The sequence below is a fragment of the Schistocerca gregaria genome, chromosome 7, assembly GCF_023897955.1.
Source record: "Schistocerca gregaria isolate iqSchGreg1 chromosome 7, iqSchGreg1.2, whole genome shotgun sequence".
Lineage (NCBI taxonomy): Eukaryota > Metazoa > Arthropoda > Insecta > Orthoptera > Acrididae > Schistocerca > Schistocerca gregaria.
In genome coordinates, this window is record NC_064926.1 from 103,839,510 (window position 1) to 103,857,831 (window position 18,322).

General features: G+C 42.3%; 1 protein-coding gene across 1 annotated transcript in view; it reads left to right on the forward strand.

Annotated features, from left to right (window-relative positions):
- Positions 1-18,322, forward strand: part of LOC126282262 (N(4)-(Beta-N-acetylglucosaminyl)-L-asparaginase-like) — a 114,067-nt gene that overhangs the window by 37,800 nt on the left and 57,945 nt on the right. Inside the window, exon 2 of the mRNA XM_049981872.1 lies at positions 8,748-8,904. Coding sequence (XP_049837829.1) covers positions 8,748-8,904 — 157 coding nt within the window. The remainder of the gene's footprint in view (positions 1-8,747; positions 8,905-18,322) is intronic.

Consider the following 18,322-nt stretch of genomic DNA (forward strand, 5'->3'; position numbering starts at 1 on the left):
GTCGATGATCCTCGTACATGTACCAGGTACTAACATGATGATCATGTATACAATCATTTGTTTTGCACTTCCTACTAAACTAATCCTTTGACTTTACCTGTGTCAGCTATAGTCTTGATCAGCGGTTATATGAAAGTACACGAATGAGAAATCTGAAACTTTCATTTCACACAATAGTGAAAATCACTTCAGAATCTGTAATGCAATGTTAGTTGTGGAATGAGACAGAAATTCCTGTAACTAATATGGTATGTTCTGTTGCACGTCGAGCATGATATGTTATTCGCCTATGTTTTTATTACTTCTTTCAAAACTTTTCCACTTTGTACTCATCCTTTTGTTTTTCCTAACTTATGAAGCATAGTGTGTATTCAACTAAAAACATTGAAGAATAATTATGTGAAGCTGGTAGAAGGGAAGACAAACCAAACTTTGTAGTAACATCAAATTTCCAACCAGGAATTTGACAGTCTAAGAGATGTTACAAGTATCTACAAATGTTTTTGAAATCTCTGGGACTGACACTAATTAATTACCATATTCTGATGATATGCTGTGATTTACTATTCATTGAAATGCTGCACGATAAATACTCACCCAGTTTTTTCCTGATAGCCTTTAATATTATGAATGTATTACGTTCTGTTTCTCAAGAGTCCTCAAAGGATAAGGATTGGTAACTGATGCAGTTCGATGTCACAAATTTGTTGAAGCCACTTAGTTAAGCGTAAACCATAAATCAAAGTTTGCAGCCAGAAAAAAGATTCTGCAAGAATGTTACCTATGACGACTGAAGAGGACAGAAGTGCAACCCTTCCGCAAATTGCTGCAGATTTCAGTGCTGAACCATTCAACAGATCATTAGCAATACAGGCTTTCAAAGCCGAAGGCCCACTTGTGTACCCTTGATGACTGCACAACACAAAGCTTTATGCCTTGCCTGGGCCTTTCAACAGTGGCATTGGACGGTTGACTGAAAACAAGTTGCCTGGTCTAACAAGTCTCATTTCAAGTTGTATCGAGTGGATGGACGTGTATGGGTATGGAAATCCATGGACCCTGCATGTCAGCAGGAGTCTACTGAAGCCTGTTGGAGGCTTTTTAATGGTACGGGGCATGTGCAGTTGGAGTGATATAGGACCCCTGCTATATCTAAATATGACTCTGTTAGGTAACTAGTACATAAGCAGCCTGTCTGATCACCTGCATCCATTTATGTCCATTGTGCATTCCGAATGACAGTTCCACCACGACAATGTGACACTTCACACGTCCAGGACTGCTATAGAGTAGTTCCAGGTGTAACACTTCCACTGTCCACAAAACTCCTCAGACATAAACATTATTGAGCATATGTGGGATTCCTTGCAATGTACTGTTCAGAAAAAGATCTCCACCCCCTCGTACTCTTTCAAATTTATCAATAACCCTGCGGGATTTATGGCGTCAATTCCCCCAGGATTTCACGCATTGAGTTGAGTCCATGCCCCATCATATTGCGGTACTTATGCATGCTCGTGGGGGCCCTACAGGATATAAGGCAGGTGTACCAGTTTCTTTGGCTCTTCAGTGTACAATCACCAGTTTTGTGAAAGAGGGTATTAAGGTGTGTCCACACGATGCCTTTTTTGTGTTCAACTTTGTGAATGCGCATAAATTTGTAATAGCACAACTACATGTGTCCATTTGTGCATGCATAATTTCCTGGAATGCTAGGCTGTGCGCATTGCTACCCACATTCAGTGGGAATTTTTACAGCTTATACGCTTTTTATCAGATGACAGGCAGCTGGCGTCCATAAGTTTTGATTGTGTAGTGTGCTGAGGTTAAGCTGTAAAGCGATTTATGTGCGGTAATGTCTGTTAACTCCAAAGGAAGCACACTTAAGTTTATTGGTGCTTACAGACAAAGAAAAAAGTTGTATGTAATGTCACTTCTGAAGATTATTGGAATAAAAAAGTGAGATGTGTCGCCCTGAGTATCACATATTAGATGAAATCTCTGATCATATTTCTGTAAACTATGATACCATAAGTCTTGAAGTAGGAAAATGAAGAAGCGTAACTCAGAAATTTATGAAAACTGTATACAAAGTGTTCTCATTGCTGGAGGTATTCCTGAGAAAACTTAATTTTTGAACAATAAAGGCCAATTCACACTGGTTGTCATGCCCCATCCCGTCAAAGCATTCTGCAATGCATTTCAAATGGCTGCATCCACATTGGCCATCACATCCTGCCTCATCGTGCCAATGTCATCGTTTCTGAGGAAGAAAGTTTTGATGGTTGACGTCATCTGCCCATTGTTGATCACGTGACCCCCAAGCTCCCTCTTGATACACCATATTTTGTTTCATAATGCTTAATATCAATTTTTGCTGTTCATTCTTTGTTATATTGTTTCATTTCATCATTTCTTTTGTTAAAATTTGTATATGTGATGAAAGATTAAACTGAAGCTGTGAGGTAGCAGTCTCAATTGTGTGACGTGAGTGTACTAAATTACTGTACTACATTTATAAAGTGAATTTTTATATGTACTGGTGTTTAACATTTTTACAATGAAATGAGTTGTAATATAGGTGCAACTTAAAGTAAAAAGCACTGTGGTACAGACTGATTTACAGCTGTTTGCAGTGTTTCATAAAGGACTGCATTGAAACCTTCAGACATGAAAAGATTATGTTCAAATGTGTGTGTGTGTGTGTGTGTGTGTGTGTGTGTGTGTGTGTGTGTGTGGCAGGTTTCTTTATTGTTAAGTAGTGCTCTGAATGGTGTGTGAAACAGTTTTGTAAACATCAGTGGTTAACCAGAATGAGATTCTCATTCTGCAGCGGAGTGTGCGCAGATATGAAACTTCCTGGCAGATTAAAATTATGTGCTAGACAGAGACTCAAACTCGGTACCTTTCCCTTTCACGGGAAAGTGCTCTACCATCTGAGCTACCCAATCATGACTCGCGCCCCGTCCTCACAGCTCTACTTCTGCCAGTACCTTGTCTCCTCCTTTCCAAACTTCACAGAAGCTCTCCTGTGAACCTTACAGAACTAGCACTCCTGGAAGAAAGGATATTGCGGAAACATGGCTTAGCCACAGCCAGGGGGATGTTTCCAGAATGAGATTTTCACTCTCCAGCAGAGTGTGTGCTGATATGAAACTTCCTGGTAGATTAAAACTGTGTGCTAGACCGAGACTTGAAATGTCGCAGGCAAGTGCTCTAAGCCATGTCTACGCAATATACTTTCTTCAAGGAGTGCTAGTTCTGCAAGGTTCACAGGAGAGCTTCTGTGTAGTTTGGAAAGGAGGAGACAAGGTACTGGCAGAAGTAGAGCTGTGAGGACAGGGCGTGAGGTGTGCTTGGGTAGCTCAGATGGTAGAGCACTTGCCTGCAAAAGGCAAAGGTCCCAAGTTCAAGTCTTGGACCGGCACACAGTTTTAATCTGCCAGGCAGTTTCATATCAGCGCACACTCCCCTGCAGATTGAAAATCTCATTCTGGAAACATCCCCCAGGCTGTGGCTACGACCATGTCTCCGCAATATCCTTTCTTCTAGGAGTGCTAATTCTGCAAGGTTCGTAGGAGATCTTCTGTGAAGTTTGGAAAGTAAGAGACAAGGTACTTTCAGAAGTAGAACTGTGAGGACGGCGCATGAGTTGTGTCTGGGTAGCTCAGCTGGTACAGCACGCCTGCGAAAGGCTGAAGTCCCGAGTTCGAGTCTCGGTCCGGCACTCAGTTTTAATCTGTCAGGAAGTTTCAGCAGTCGTCAGTATTTATATAGTTTTATTAGTTAACCACAGTACAGATATAAGGCAATTGAATTATTAAAAGCCAAATGCAAGATCTACATCTACATCCATACTCTGCAAGCCACCTGACGGTGTGTGGTGGAGGGTACCCTGAGTACCTCTATCGGTTCTCCCTTCTATTCCAGTCTCGTATTGTTCATGGAAAGAAGGTTTGTTGGTATGCCTCTGTGTGGGCTCTAATCTCTCTGATTTTATCCTCATGATCTCTTCGCGAGATATACATTGGAGGGAGCAATATACTGCTTGAATCTTCGGTGAAGGTATGTTCTCAAAACTTTAACAAAAGCCCGTACCGAGCTACTGAGATCTCTTCTGCAGAGTCTTCCACTGGAGTTTATCTATCATCTCCGTAACGCTTTCGCGATTACTAAATGATCCTGTAACGAAGCGTGCTACTCTCCGTTGGATCTTCTCTCTCTCTTCTATCAACCCTATCTGGTACGGATCCCACACTGCTGAGCAGTATTCAAGCAGTGGGCGAACAAGCGTACTGTAACCTTCTTCCTTTGTTTTCGGATTGCATTTCCTTAGGATTCTTCCAATGAATCTGTCTGGCACCTGCTTTACCGACGACCAACTTTATATGATCATTCCATTTTAAATCACTCCTAATGCTTATGGAATTAACTGCTTCCAGTTGCTGACCTGCTATTTTGTAGCTAAATGATAAGGGATCTATCTTTCTATGTATTCGCAGCACATTACACTTGTCTACATTGAGATTCAACTGCCATTCCCTGCACCATGCGTCAATTTGCTGCAGATCCTCCTGCATTTCAGTACAATTTTCCATTGTTACAACCTCTCGATACACCACAGCATAATCTGCAAAAAGCCTCAGTGAACTTCCAATGTCATCCACCAGGTCATTTATGTATATTGTGAATAGTGTATATTGTGAATAGAATAGATGTCGAGGAAATCAATAAATCTTGAAGGGAAAGGTACTCTGGGAGATACAACTATTGCACAAAAATCCCTCTTCTCTACCACGTAATGACATTTTTCGGATCTACACTCTTTTTTGTGTTGTTTTGCACTTCTGCCATCCTTCTCTAATATACAAGCGGTCCCTCCAAGCTGCAAACCATTTGAGGCCAATAAATGTAATTTTCGTACAAATGTGCACTCCACCATCCATGTCTATAAGCCACCGCGTTGCATATGTGCACTTCGTGTGTAAAAACAGTTGAAAATCATCTTGCAAAGATCACAGTTTCCGTGAAAAAGATGTTGAGGAAAGACATGAGGTTTCAGATCATGTGACTTGAAGTGCCATGATGAGATGGACAGTGTGAATACACGTTGATGTTGTGCTATATGGGATGTATTGTGCTTACTCCAGTCTTCCGCACTAAAGCTGATAATTCTTTTGATGTGCAGTATGGGGATGAGCTGTGAACTACAATTGCTTAGGCCAGTATTACACTATTAAATTTCTTTGTCAAAGATTCAAGATGGCTGACAACAACTTGTTATTAACCGCAGCAGTTGCATGTACTACAATTGCACTGTGAGTGCCTGCGGAAGGGAAGCGGGTGAAGAAAAGGAAACATACCTTGGTGAAGCCATGGGTTTTATGACAACACAATAAAAGCATTCAACAAAACTTGTTACGTGAGCTTATAGTGGAGGATGTGAAGTCGTACATCCATTACTTAAGAATGGATTAGCAGACATTTCTGTATGTGCTCAGTGAAGTATATCCTCATATTACAAACCACAGTATTCACTTAAGAACTGCTATATCTGCAGAAGACAGGTTCACTGTAACACTCCGATTCCTTGCTACAGGAGAGGGTAGGGTAGGGTCGGGTCGGGTCGGGTCTCCAATCTTCTTAACCTATTTTTGTATTCAAGGTGCCTCATGTTGCTAAGCTCCTCACCAGCTTTATACGTCTCTATTAATTTTGTAGTTGGTGGTACACACCAGTTGTATTTACCAGCAATGTTTATAAAAAACACTACAGATGACAGACACTGCAGCGATGCTAGTGCTCCAAGTGGTAACATGTCACATTGCAGTGAACAGAAGACAAGTGACTTCTTTGATCAAATCTACAGCGAGACCCTAGATTTGATCCAATATTTGATGACATTTGACAAAGTTCCCTATTACACCATCAAATTTCTTTGTCCAATATCTTTTCCAAAGAAATTTGATAGTGTAATACCGGCCTTAAGAGGGTGTGCGAGCCAATCAGTGTCTGGAACAGTGACATCATGCGATGTGACTATCTGGTGGTGTGTATGCATGGTGCTCCTCATTGGAGACACCAAGTGATCGAAGGATGGTTTTACCCAGGGGCAATTTAAAAGGGCCATATCTTGCGTAGCTGTGAGTGGTGCATGGCACACTGGGTATGGTAGTTGATGAAGATGCTGTCGATACCGCAGTAGTCACCAAAATTATCCCCAAATACATAGAAAAAATGTATGATTTTAATTAGAGGGACAACCTAATATTAGAAGTGCATGCATATTCTATCATTTAGAAATTGCGAATTTAATTATAGAATAGTGCAAAAAATGTGCATTTTTCAGTTCACCAGAAATTAATTTCTTCTGAGAAGACTTTTTATTCAGTTACCATGTCAAACTACAGGATCCTCTCTTCCCTCTCTCTGCCTCCCCCACTTTCTCCCTCTCCCTTAAGCTAGCCAGGTTATTAGAAATTGGCAAGGGTTGTTACTGTAAGTAGGACTATGTCTAGTAAAGCAATGTTAGATTTAGGCCTAATTTTGAATTGTAAACTGCCTTGCTTAACAACTAACATACTTAGATAAAAAATCATAAAACAACAAGAAGTGCTGACAAGAATCGTGTGTCAATGTTAAGTCACTGAAGTTTACTGTAGAATTTCTCTATATGGACATATGCATCCATTCCAAAATTTGTTAAGGGAATTTCATCTTTGTCCAGAAAATAGTAATTGGAATCCATAGCTTTTAATTTTGAGGCAGCAGCAGTATAGTGCAATTTGTTGACGCCACTTCCCTTTACACTAACATCCCTAATGCTGGTGGCCTTACTGCTAGTGAATACTACCTTCCCAAGTCCTGATGGATTCCAAACCAACCACCTCCTTCCTAGTTGTCATGCCCAACTATATCCTCACCCACAATTACTTCTCCTTTGAAGGCATTACCTACAAACAAATCTGGGGTACTGCTATAGGCACCTGTATGGCATCAATTATGCCAAATTATTCATGGGCCATCTAGAGGAATCCTTCCTAAACATCCAGAATCTTAAACCCCTCATCTGGTTCAGATTCATTGATGACATGTTTGCGATCTGGATTGAGGGTGAGGATACCCTATTCACATTCCTCGGAACCTCAACAGATTCTCCCCCATTTGTTTCACCTGATCCTACTCAACCCAGCAACCACCTTCCTAGAGGTTGACCTCCACCTCAAAGTTGGCTGCATCAGTACATCTGTCCATATCAAACCTATCAAACACCAGCAATACCTCCACTTCGACAGCTGCCACCCGTTCTCTACCAAGAAGTCCCTTCCATACAGCCTAGCCACTTGTGGTTGTCACATCTGCAGTGATGAATGGTCTCTCTCGAAATATACTGAGGGTCTCACCGAGACATCCACAGACCGTAATTATCCATCCAACCTTCTACAAAAACAAATCTCCTGTGCCCTATCTTTCAAGGCTCCCTCTACTTCCAAAAGTCCCACTCTCTGATCACAGAGGAACATTCTCCTCGTAACTCAGTACCACCCAGGACTGGAGCAACTGAACTACATTCTTTGCCTTGGTTTCGGCTACCTCTCGACATACCCTGAAATGGAAAATGTCCTGCCCACTATCCTTCCCACTCGTCGCATATGGTATTCCACCGAATCTACGCAATATACTCGTCAATCCCTACACAATCCCTGCTCCCAATCCCTTACCTCATTACTCATACCCTGTAATAGACCTAGATGCAAGACCTGTGCCATACATCCTCCAACCATGAGCTACTCCAGTCTGGTCACAAACATCACCTACCCCATCAAGGGCAGGGCTACCTGTGAAACCAGTCATGTGATCTACAAGCTAAGCTGCAACCACTGTGTTGCATTCTATGTGGGCAAGACAACCAACAAACTGTCTGTCTGCATGAATGGCCACCGACAAACTGTGGCCAAGGAACAAGTGGACCACCCTGATGCTGAGCGCGCTGCAAAACATGACATCCTTCATTTCAGTGAGTGCTTCACAGCCTGTGTCATATTGATCCTTCCCGCCAATACCAGATTTTCTGAATTGTGCAGGTGGGAACTTTCCCTGCAATATATCCTATATTCCCGTAACTCTCCTGGCCTCAACCATCGTTAGTCATTGTCGTCACCCATCCAGCCCTTTCCCTGTTCCCATTCCAGCACTACAACACCTTCATTCCACCATCGCACCCAGTCTTTTTACTTCTGTCCTTTTCCACTGCCTCGCCCCCCCTCCGCTCCCCTCCCCACCTCTCCCCCACCCTCCGTCTAACCTCCCAACTGCACATAGCTGTCCTATCCTCTCTCCACCTCATCCCTGCATGCTCCCCAACAGCACTTCACTGCCCCCATCCCCTACCCTACTATCCCTCCTCCTCTGTGTGTGTGTGTGTGTCATGCCTCTCTGCAACTAAACATCTCCATTATATGATGAATAGCAACTTTCCTTTTCATAATATTGTTATTTTCCTTCTAGGTTCATAGAGAATGATGTAAAGATAATCAACGGCTGCTCTAAAAATTAAATTTGCAACACTGAATAAATTTTTGTGTTTATACTAATACCTTATGACATAATACCATGTGTTTAAATCTAGAGCTTAAGGTTGCAATTTCTTACATAGAGCTTCCGGAGAGTGTTATGTGGAAGTGCTTCGAGATGGTGGTGTAATTCTTATTCTCAGAATTTCTTAGGTGTTCTTCTTTTTTTTTCAGCATGGGAAGCAATATACCAACAGAAATTGTCTGCTCTGGATGCTGTCGAAATGGGCTGCACAGTGTGTGAGGTAGAACAGTGTGATGGAACTGTTGGTTTTGGTGGAAGTCCAGATGAGAATGGGGAAACTACATTAGATGCCATGATAATGGATGGGTAAGTTGAATTTGATAGAGTATCAAGTGTTTCATCTATTCTTAAAAAAGAATCTTCTACATCTATATGGATACTCCGCAAATCACATTTAAGTGCCTGGCAGAGGGTTCATTGAACCCCATTCACAATTCTCTATTATTCCAATCTCGTATAGCTTGCGGAAAAAATGAACACCTATTTCTTTCTGTGTGAACTCTGATTTCCCTTATTTCATTATAGTGATCATTTCTCCCTATATAGGTTGGCATCAACAAAATATTTTCATGTTCAGAGGAGAAAGTTGGTGACTGCAATTTCATGAGAAGATTCTGCCGGAGTGAAAAATGCCTTTGTTTTAATTATGTCCATCCGAAATCCTGTATCATTTCAGGACAAATGTAGTGAAAGCAGTCTTTATAGGATGTCTGTTGCACTTTCAAAGTGTCCTGCCAATAAAACACAGTCTTTGGTTAGCCTACCCCACAACATATTCTGTGTGTTCTTTCCAATTTAAGTAGTTCATAATTGTAATTCCTAGGTATTTGGTTGAATTTATGACCTTTAGATTTGACTCATTTATTTTGTAATCAAAGCTTAATGGATTCCTATTAGCACTCATGTGGATGACCTCACACTTTTTGCTATTTAGGGTCAGTTGCCAATTTTCACACCATACAGATATCTTTTCTAAACCATTTTGCAGTTTGTTTTGATCTTCTAATGACTTTACTAGTTGATAAACAACAGCATCATCTGCGAACAATCTAAGACAGCTGCTCAGGTTGTCTCCAAAATAGTTTATGTAAATAAGGAACAGTAAAGTGCCTATGATACTACCTTGGGGAATACCAGAAATCACTTCTGTTTTATTCGATGACTTTCTGTCAGTCATTACAAACTGTGACCTCTCACATAACTGACGATATTCAATAAGCACACAATTTCACTACAAGCCTCTTGTGTGCTACAGTGACAAAAACCTTCGGAAATCCAGAAATACAGGACCAATTTGAAATCCCTTGTCAATAGCACTCAACACTTTGTCCGAGTAAAGAGCTAGTTGTGTTTCACAAGAACGATGTTTTCTAATTTCATGTTGACTGTGTGTCAATAGACCGTTTTCTTCATGGTAATTCATAATGTCTGAACACAATATATGTTCCAAAATTCTGCTGCATATCAACATTAATGATATGGGCCTGTAATTTAGTGGCTTATTCCTACTACATTTCTAGAATATTTGTGCGACCTGTGCAACTTTCCAGTCTTTGGATAAGTATCTTTCATTGAGCGAACAGTTGTATATGATTGTTAAGTACAGAGCTATTGTATCAGCACACTGTGAAAGTAACCTAACTTGTATACAATCTGTACCAGAAGATTTTTTTTTTTTTTTTAAGTGATTTAAGTTGCTTCACTGCTCCGAGGATATCTGCTTCTACGTTACTCATATTGGTAGCTGTTCTTGATTTCTATTCTCTAATATTTATGTCGTCGCGTTTGGTGAAGGAATCTTGGAAGACTATATTTGGTAACTCTGCTTTGGCAGCACTATCTTCGATAATATCTCCATTGCTATTGTGCAGAGAAGGCATTGATTGTGTCTAGCTGCTGGTGTACTTCACATATGGCCAGAATCTCTTTGGATTTTGTGCCAGGTTTTGAGACAAAGTTTGATTGTGGAAACTATCATAAGCATCTCGCATTCATTATCTGGGTATGGGCTTAGCGACCCGGGGTTCGTGGAAACTGGTTAGCGCTGCCATTCCCCCTTCACCGTAAGCTCTGGGCACGCTTCAGCAACCACTGTGCGGTGCGGTGGTGGAACGTTGTGTTTCTCAAGGAACAGGGATCTTGGCTTGACCGCCTGGATTGCAAGGATGGAATAAACCTTTATAAAAAAAATCCCTCAATCTCAAGGTGTGCTGCACGCTGATGAGATGAATGGCTGTTGAGGTGGAACAGTCATTAGCAGGTGACCTCTGGGGAACCTGTCATACCTCAGTTGTATAAGGTTTGCTCAGGCACTCGGGCTCTGTCTAAATGGACCTTTATTTCCCTAGCTGCTCGTGAGACTGAAATGGATCCTTTGAAACCCTCCTTTCCTCTTCCGAGTGGAATGGGTGTGTCACTGGAAGGTACTACCACCTCAAATAATAAGAGGGCTTGGGTAGCCAGCCCTCCATATGTGAGAGTAAGGCAGCACACAGCAGTAAAGAATAACAGAGCACAGGATGGTAATCAGAATGTGTTTTTAGTAATAAAAAGGAAAGAAGGTAGTTTCGAGAAGTCCTCGCCTTTTTATATCCAGAAGAGCTTAGAAGGAATTTCTGGGACTTTAAAATCTGTAAACCAGTTGCGAAATGGGATGTTGTTGGTTGAAACATCCAGTTCCCAACAAGCTGTTAACCTACAGAGTGCCAAGTGCCTGGGTGAATATGCCATCGATACAGAGCTCTACAGCACTTTGAACTTCAGCAAAGGTGTTGTTTCATGTAGAGACCTCATTGATCTACCACTTGAAGAACTGAAGAGTAAATGGGCTCTGGAGGAATTGTGGATGTTCAGAATGTTATGAAAACGCTAGATGGAAATCTGGTGAAATCTGACTCCTGCATTCTTACCTTCAACACCCCCAAACTCGCAGAGGATCTCAAGGTAGGCATTCTTCGCCTAAATGTATGACCGTATGTCCCAAACCCAATGCGCTGTTTCAAATGCTAGTGTTTTGGGCATACAACCCTCAGGGTGTACAGGAGAAGCAGCATGTGGAAACTGTGGTAAGGCCGCTCATGAAGGAGTTGGTTGCTCGTCTCCAGCTAAATGTATCAATTGCTCTGGAAAACTCCCAGTTTGGAGTAGGGCCTGCAGAACCTTTCTAGAGGAATGCAAAGTACAGGAAATAAAAACAACTAAGTGTATCCCATATGGTGAGGCCAAAAATATTTGCAAGTCCCTGTAGCCTCCCATGTTTGCTACATCTTTTGCATCCATTCTTCAGAAGCCTACTCTGAAATCTGATGCCTCTACCCAAGTGGAGGTGGCGAGTGTTGGCACAAACACGTGCACATCAGTGCATCCACAAGGCAGCAAGTGTTCCAACGCCTGTAGCCCCCCCCCCCCCCCCCCTCCCCACCACCCATTACAACAACAGACAAAGATACAGTGGCCAACTTGAGCGAGCCCCAGGCACCGCCTGAGCCTGTTCAGAAGCCCAGCAAGGCCATTACCACTCCTCTTCTGGCTCAAGCAAAGCCTCTAAAACTGTGAAAAGCTACTGTAAAGAAGCAAAAGGAGGTAAAGTCAAGTGGTAAACCATCCGACCATGTCAATCTGATTCTACATGATGTTTCACTTGACTCTTCCTCAGAGCTGATGGAGTATGAGGGATGTGTGGGGCAATCATCTCGACCCACGACAGCCCCTCCACCTGCTCCAATCTCCCCACCGCAGCAGAGAGACAGGATGAAGGTGCTACGCCCGCAATAGATGGTTCCCATACTTCAATGGAATTTGCAGGGCTTCAGGACACATGTGGAGCAACTTTGTCTGCTATCTCAGGGTAGACCACTGTGTCTGTGGCTGTGGCTGTGGCTGTGTCTCCAGGAGACTCTTTTCCATCAATCACATACCTCTGATCTTTGGAGCTATGTCCACCACAAGGAAGACGGCGGAGTGGAGAGAGAGCAGGAGGAAGAGTCGGTATTTTCATCAACACAGGCTGCTACTCCTCCCTCTCCTCTTTACAACGAATTTACTAGCAGTTGCCATATCATTGCACTTGCATCTTCCATTGACAATATGTTGCCTTTACTTGCCGCCACATGATACGCTCGATGAGAAGGCTCTTAATAACCTTCTTAGACAGCTGTCCCACCCTTTCATCCTCTGTGGTGATTTTAATGCACACAATGTACTCTGGGGCTCTGCAACTACGTGCCCTGGGGGAGAACAGTTGAGAGGCTTCTCATGTCATTGTGTGCATATCTGCTAAATATGGGACAGAGCACGCTCTTTTGCACTGCAACTGGGTCATTCTCTGCCATCAGTCTCTCGCTTTGCTCTCCAGCCCTTGCTCGCATGGCCCAATGGGAAGTGGTTGCTGACTTGCATGGCAGTGATCACTTCCCCATCTGGATCCACTTGCCAGATGGGTAGAACCCGACAGGAAGCTGCCGCAATGGGTGCTCCATAGCGCTGATTGGACACTTTATGGGAAGGTAGCCCAGTTTGAAGATTGTGCTGATGTTGAGGAATGGGTGGATCATATTACCAAAATGATCCACCATGCTGCTGCAGCACCCTTTCCGCAGTCCACAGGGCAACAGAAGAGGCACCTTGTTCCTTGTCGAATCTTGCAGGCTTTTTGGTGGTGAGGGCAAAGTGTTGCCGGATTATTCAAGAGAGCAAGAAGAGGTTGTGACAACAGTTCTTGAACACCACTACTCATCCCACAAAGAGTTCTGTTGTATGGGAGACCATCAGGCAAATTACTGGGAGAGGTGCGAGGTGCCCCATGGCTGCTGTAATGGGGAATGGAACTCTCCAAACCAGTCCGCGAGACATTGCCCAGGCGATGGCAGCCTATTTTGTCACAGTTATTGCAACCCCCAGTCAGGATTCAGCTTTCCAGCACCATATGGCGGTTGATGCAAGGGGGCAGTTTGGATTTCCAGTTTGCCTCTGATGAAGATTACAACTGTCCATTCTCCATGTGGGAGCTCGATTCTGCATTGTCTGCGCCTCGTAACACACCCCATGGTCATGACGGAGTCCATTATAGTATGCTGCGGCACGTCGCCAAACGAAACAAAGGTACAGTCCTCACAATTTTGAATGCCGTTTGGGCATCAGGTCACTATCCCGACTCATGGCATGAGGTCATTTTGATTCCTCTTTTAAAACCTGGGAAGGACCATATGCGCCTGAGTAGATGTTGCAGTGTTGCCCTCTTTAGCTGCCTGGGAAAGTCCTTGGAGCAGATGGTCAACCACTACCTGGTGTGGATGTCAGAATCCAGGCAACTCCTTAGTCAATGTGGGTTCAGGAGGTATCGCTCCACCTTTGATAACCTGGACCTCCTGGAGGTAGCTATACAACAGCCTTTCCTGCACCGGCATCACATTTCAAGTATATTTTTTGACATTGAGATGGCCTACAATACTACTTGAAGGCATCTTATCCTCGAGCAGCTTCACGACTGGGGTTTTCATGGTTGTCTTCCCATTTTTATTCCGTCCTTTCTCTCGCCACAGCATTTTTGATACTGAGTCGGTGATGTCCTGTCTGATCCGTTTGAGCAAGAGAACAGTGCCCTTCGAGGTAGTGTTTTAAGTGTGACTGACTTTGCCGTAGCTGTTAATGGTATTACATCAGCAGTGCAAAGTCCTGTTCAGTGTTCTTTGTTTGTGGACGACTTCTGTGTGTTTTTCTCCTCTTCCAGCCTTGCCATGACAACATGTTAGTTGCAACTCACTCTCTGACATTTGGATGAATGGGCGCAGAAGGATGGTTTTAAGTTTTCAGCTGAGACATCTGTGTGTATTCTTTTTAACTGTTCTCATTCCATTTCAAACTTTCGCAAGTTGAGGATGAGGGATGCTGTTCTTAATTTTACAGACATAGTAAGGTTTCTGGGCCTTATATTTGGCAGCAAACTTACATGGTTGCCACATCTTAAGGACCTGAAGAAATGGTCTAAGGTTGAAAGTATTTTAAAATAATCTTAGTCGCACTACATGGGGAGCAGACAGGACTTGTCTGCTCCAGTTGTATAGCACATTTGTGTGATCTCTGCTCAATTATGGGTGCATGGTGTATGGATCTGTGAGATGATCTTATTTGAAAATGTTGGACACAGTGTATCATGAAGGCATTTGATTGGCCATTGGAACATTCTGAACAAGCCTCATAACAAGCCTCTCTGCAGAGGCTGGTGAACTGCCACCTCACATCAGGCAGCGGCTTCTTACGGTGCACCAGATATATAAAACACTGTCCACATAACACACACCTGCATACCACACCGTTGCTTGGTTTCCACTGGCACGGCTTTTTCATACCTGGCAACATGCAGTAAGGCCCTATGGGATTCATGCACAGGATTGCCTTTTAGAGATGGACATGGCTGGTCTTAATGTTTTACGTTTAGGTTGGAGCAGATTTTCACCCTGGCTCCTCCAGAGACTCAGAATTATTTTAGATTTGACTAATTTTAAGAAGGATAGTGCACTAGATTTTACATACCAATCTCGGTTTTTTAACATTTTAGATGTGAATCACAGTTTCACTGTTGTTTACACTGATGGATCCAAACAAGGGAATTCCCTTAGCTGGTCTGTAGTGTTCCCAGACTGTGTCACCAGGATTCGCCTTCCTGCCTAGTATATAGTTATTGCAGTGGAGCTCCACGCGATCCTGCAGTCACTGGAGCAGATGTGTCGTCTTCTGGGCAAATGTTTTCTCATCTACTCCAATTCCCTTAGTGCCTTACAATCACTGCAGTACCTGTACTCAGCTGAGGAGCTGGTCTGGCTCATATTTGACCAACTGTACTTTCTCTGCCTGCAGGGCAAGCAGGTGTCATTCTGCTGGGTGTCCAATCATGTAGGGATATGGAGCAATGAACAGGCCGATCTGGCTGCCAAGGAGGTGTGCATAGGACAGTACATGGCACAGTATCCTATTCCCTTGCAGTTTGTCATTTCTATCCTACGCAGGAAGTGCATGCGGTTGTGGGAGGAGGAATGGCTGACAGTCACGGCCAATAAGCTGCAGTTAGTGAAGTCAACAACCCAGCCATGGCGTTCCTCCTGCTTGTTGCTCAGGCGAGATGAAGTCACACTCACTCGTCTTAGAATTGGGCACTGTCCTCTCACACACAGTTTTCTATTATGGCCTCTGTTATGATGCTTGTGGTGTGAACATATCTATTTGCCACATTTTAACAGTACATTTTATACTGTAATGCAATGGCAGCAGCAAAACTTGGTGGGGATCTGCCCTCTATTTTAGCTGATGATGAGACGAGTGTAATTAGGGTTTTAAAGTTTTGTGATGTGTCTGGTCTCTAGCCTAAACTTTTAGACTGGAGGTTTTAGTGTGTTGCAGAGTGACTTGACACTTATCTCAATCTGTTTTTGCACGGGCACTAGAGACCTTGCTGTCAGGCACCCTGACCACCATCTCCTACCTACCTACCTCCAAAACATTGTATAAATTGCTTGCCTAAAAAAGTTCACTCCTTTTCACAGTGTTTGGTTTTCAATGAAAATTCATCCAAATATTGAGTTATAACAATATATAACATGATAGCTTATACCTCTGGCTGACATTCCATCCATCGCTTATACTACAAACACAAATTTCTTATTTTTTATAGCATCATAAATTTTTCATTAACTTGTTTCTGTTACTACAGTTTGTTTGTTAGTTTTAACTTATCTTCATGCACAACACATATACAAATTAATTACATAACACATTATTATGGTACAGTACTTGCATATGATACGTTTATACTTCGTTTTATAGATATGCTTTTATCACTTATGGGAGCTCATTACTTCCATGGTAGAGGAAGGAGAAAAACATTCAAAACAGGACTAAAACATTATGCATTGATGGCCTAACTATGCTTGGCACAGCCTCCTTTGTTTGGGGGGGAAGAAAGGAAATACTCATCTACTGGTTCAAGGATTTATGAGGAAATGCTACACGTACAACTGTGGACTAGTTACCAAGGACCCCTTATTTCATGGAAATGATGTGTGCTGACTAATCATTCATGTAGTGTCATGTTGTTTCTTCATGCACTAATGCTGTTTTTCAATTCATGTGTAGCTTAGTGTTAATTATGAAGGAGTTTCAACCATTGTAGACTTATCTTTCTTCAATACATGGAAATGTCATTATTTATGCTTTCATGTGACATGATAAAAATTGATTGGTTTTTGTAAAATCACATGCTTAAACGTTTATGTGTACTTAACAGCGAATAGGTACTGGTAAATGTTATGGAGCTGTACTACGACAAATTTTCATTTTTCATTTCCCTTATGACCTTTGTATAAATATCCTTATAACTAAATTGTTTATTCGAGGCACAGCCCATTTCTTCATCTGGTATCTGCTACTCTTGACATAATTCTTTTCTTCTGCGCCATGATGATGCACTGATTGCTGAAATAAAAAAAAAAAAACTAACTTAAAAACAATTGCATTGTGCAGCTCAGTTGCCACTGATACATTTGGTCATTACACATCTGCAGATATTTCTGTACTTTGTTTAAATTCATAGACATTTGTTTATTCTGTTACCCTTTATGATCGTTTACCCTGCGAACAGAATCATTTGACATTTCTTACGGTATTTTATTGTTTCTTCTTAGCTTACATGTCTCACATATTTCTTCATTTTGCTTCCTGTTACTTTTAAATATGTTTTATATAGCTTAGTAGCTGCGTGGGGTAGCCGCGCGGTCTGAGGCGCCTTGTCATGGTCCGTGTGGCTCCTCCCTTCAGAGGTTCGAGTCCTCCCTCGGGCTTGTGTGTGTGTGTGTGTGTGTGTGTGTGTGTGTGTGTGTGTGTGTGTGTTGTCCATAGCATATGGTAGTTTAAGTTAGATTAAGTAGTGTGTAGGCTCAGGGACTGATGACTTCAATAGTTTGGTCCCATAAGACCTTGCCACAAATATCCAATATATAGCTTAGTATTTAATTAAACCTCTGTGTATATATGTCAATAGGTTCCTTAGTTCTTAGACAGTAGATGTAGTCTAACTGCCTGTAGCAATTTGCACTGTGCAATTTAGGATAGAGAATGTTAGAAATTTGCCCCATTTCATCAATTTGCATTTGACATTAGGTTGGTAGTTGAACCTGTATCTAAAATTAACTGTTTGTTAGTATTAAATATTTTGACCTTAAAGATTGCTTGTACTTGTTCTTCCTGGATATTATTCATTGTATCTAACTTGTGCTGATACAGATCATCCTCGGGGTCACCTTGCTTGTCAGATCTTATGAAACATGTTTGTAGTTTTGCTTTTCCCCCACTCCCTGAGAGGTCAATAGCCTGGGGCTTAACTACGACCGGTTGGGGCTTTCCGACGGCGTAGTGTGACTTAAATCATTACTTGGAGTGATTTCAGTTAGTTGCCCAGTGTGGGTATTTGGCCAATTTGTGTCATTGGCTGCTCGCGACATTCCTTCGTGAGTGCTCATGTTGTTAGTAGTAAAAGCTGCTGTGCCATTATTTTGCTGGCCAAAGATTAGTTGCGGTACAGAGTTACCATGTGTCGGCCACTGCTGTGGCTGACTGTTTCTGTTTGTTTGGCATATGGCCTTCTAATGCTGAACTGTATTTCACTCGTGCATTGAAATTACTCTTGTTGTTTTGAAAATTTCTTTTAATTCGTTTTTTTTTTCTCTACCATACT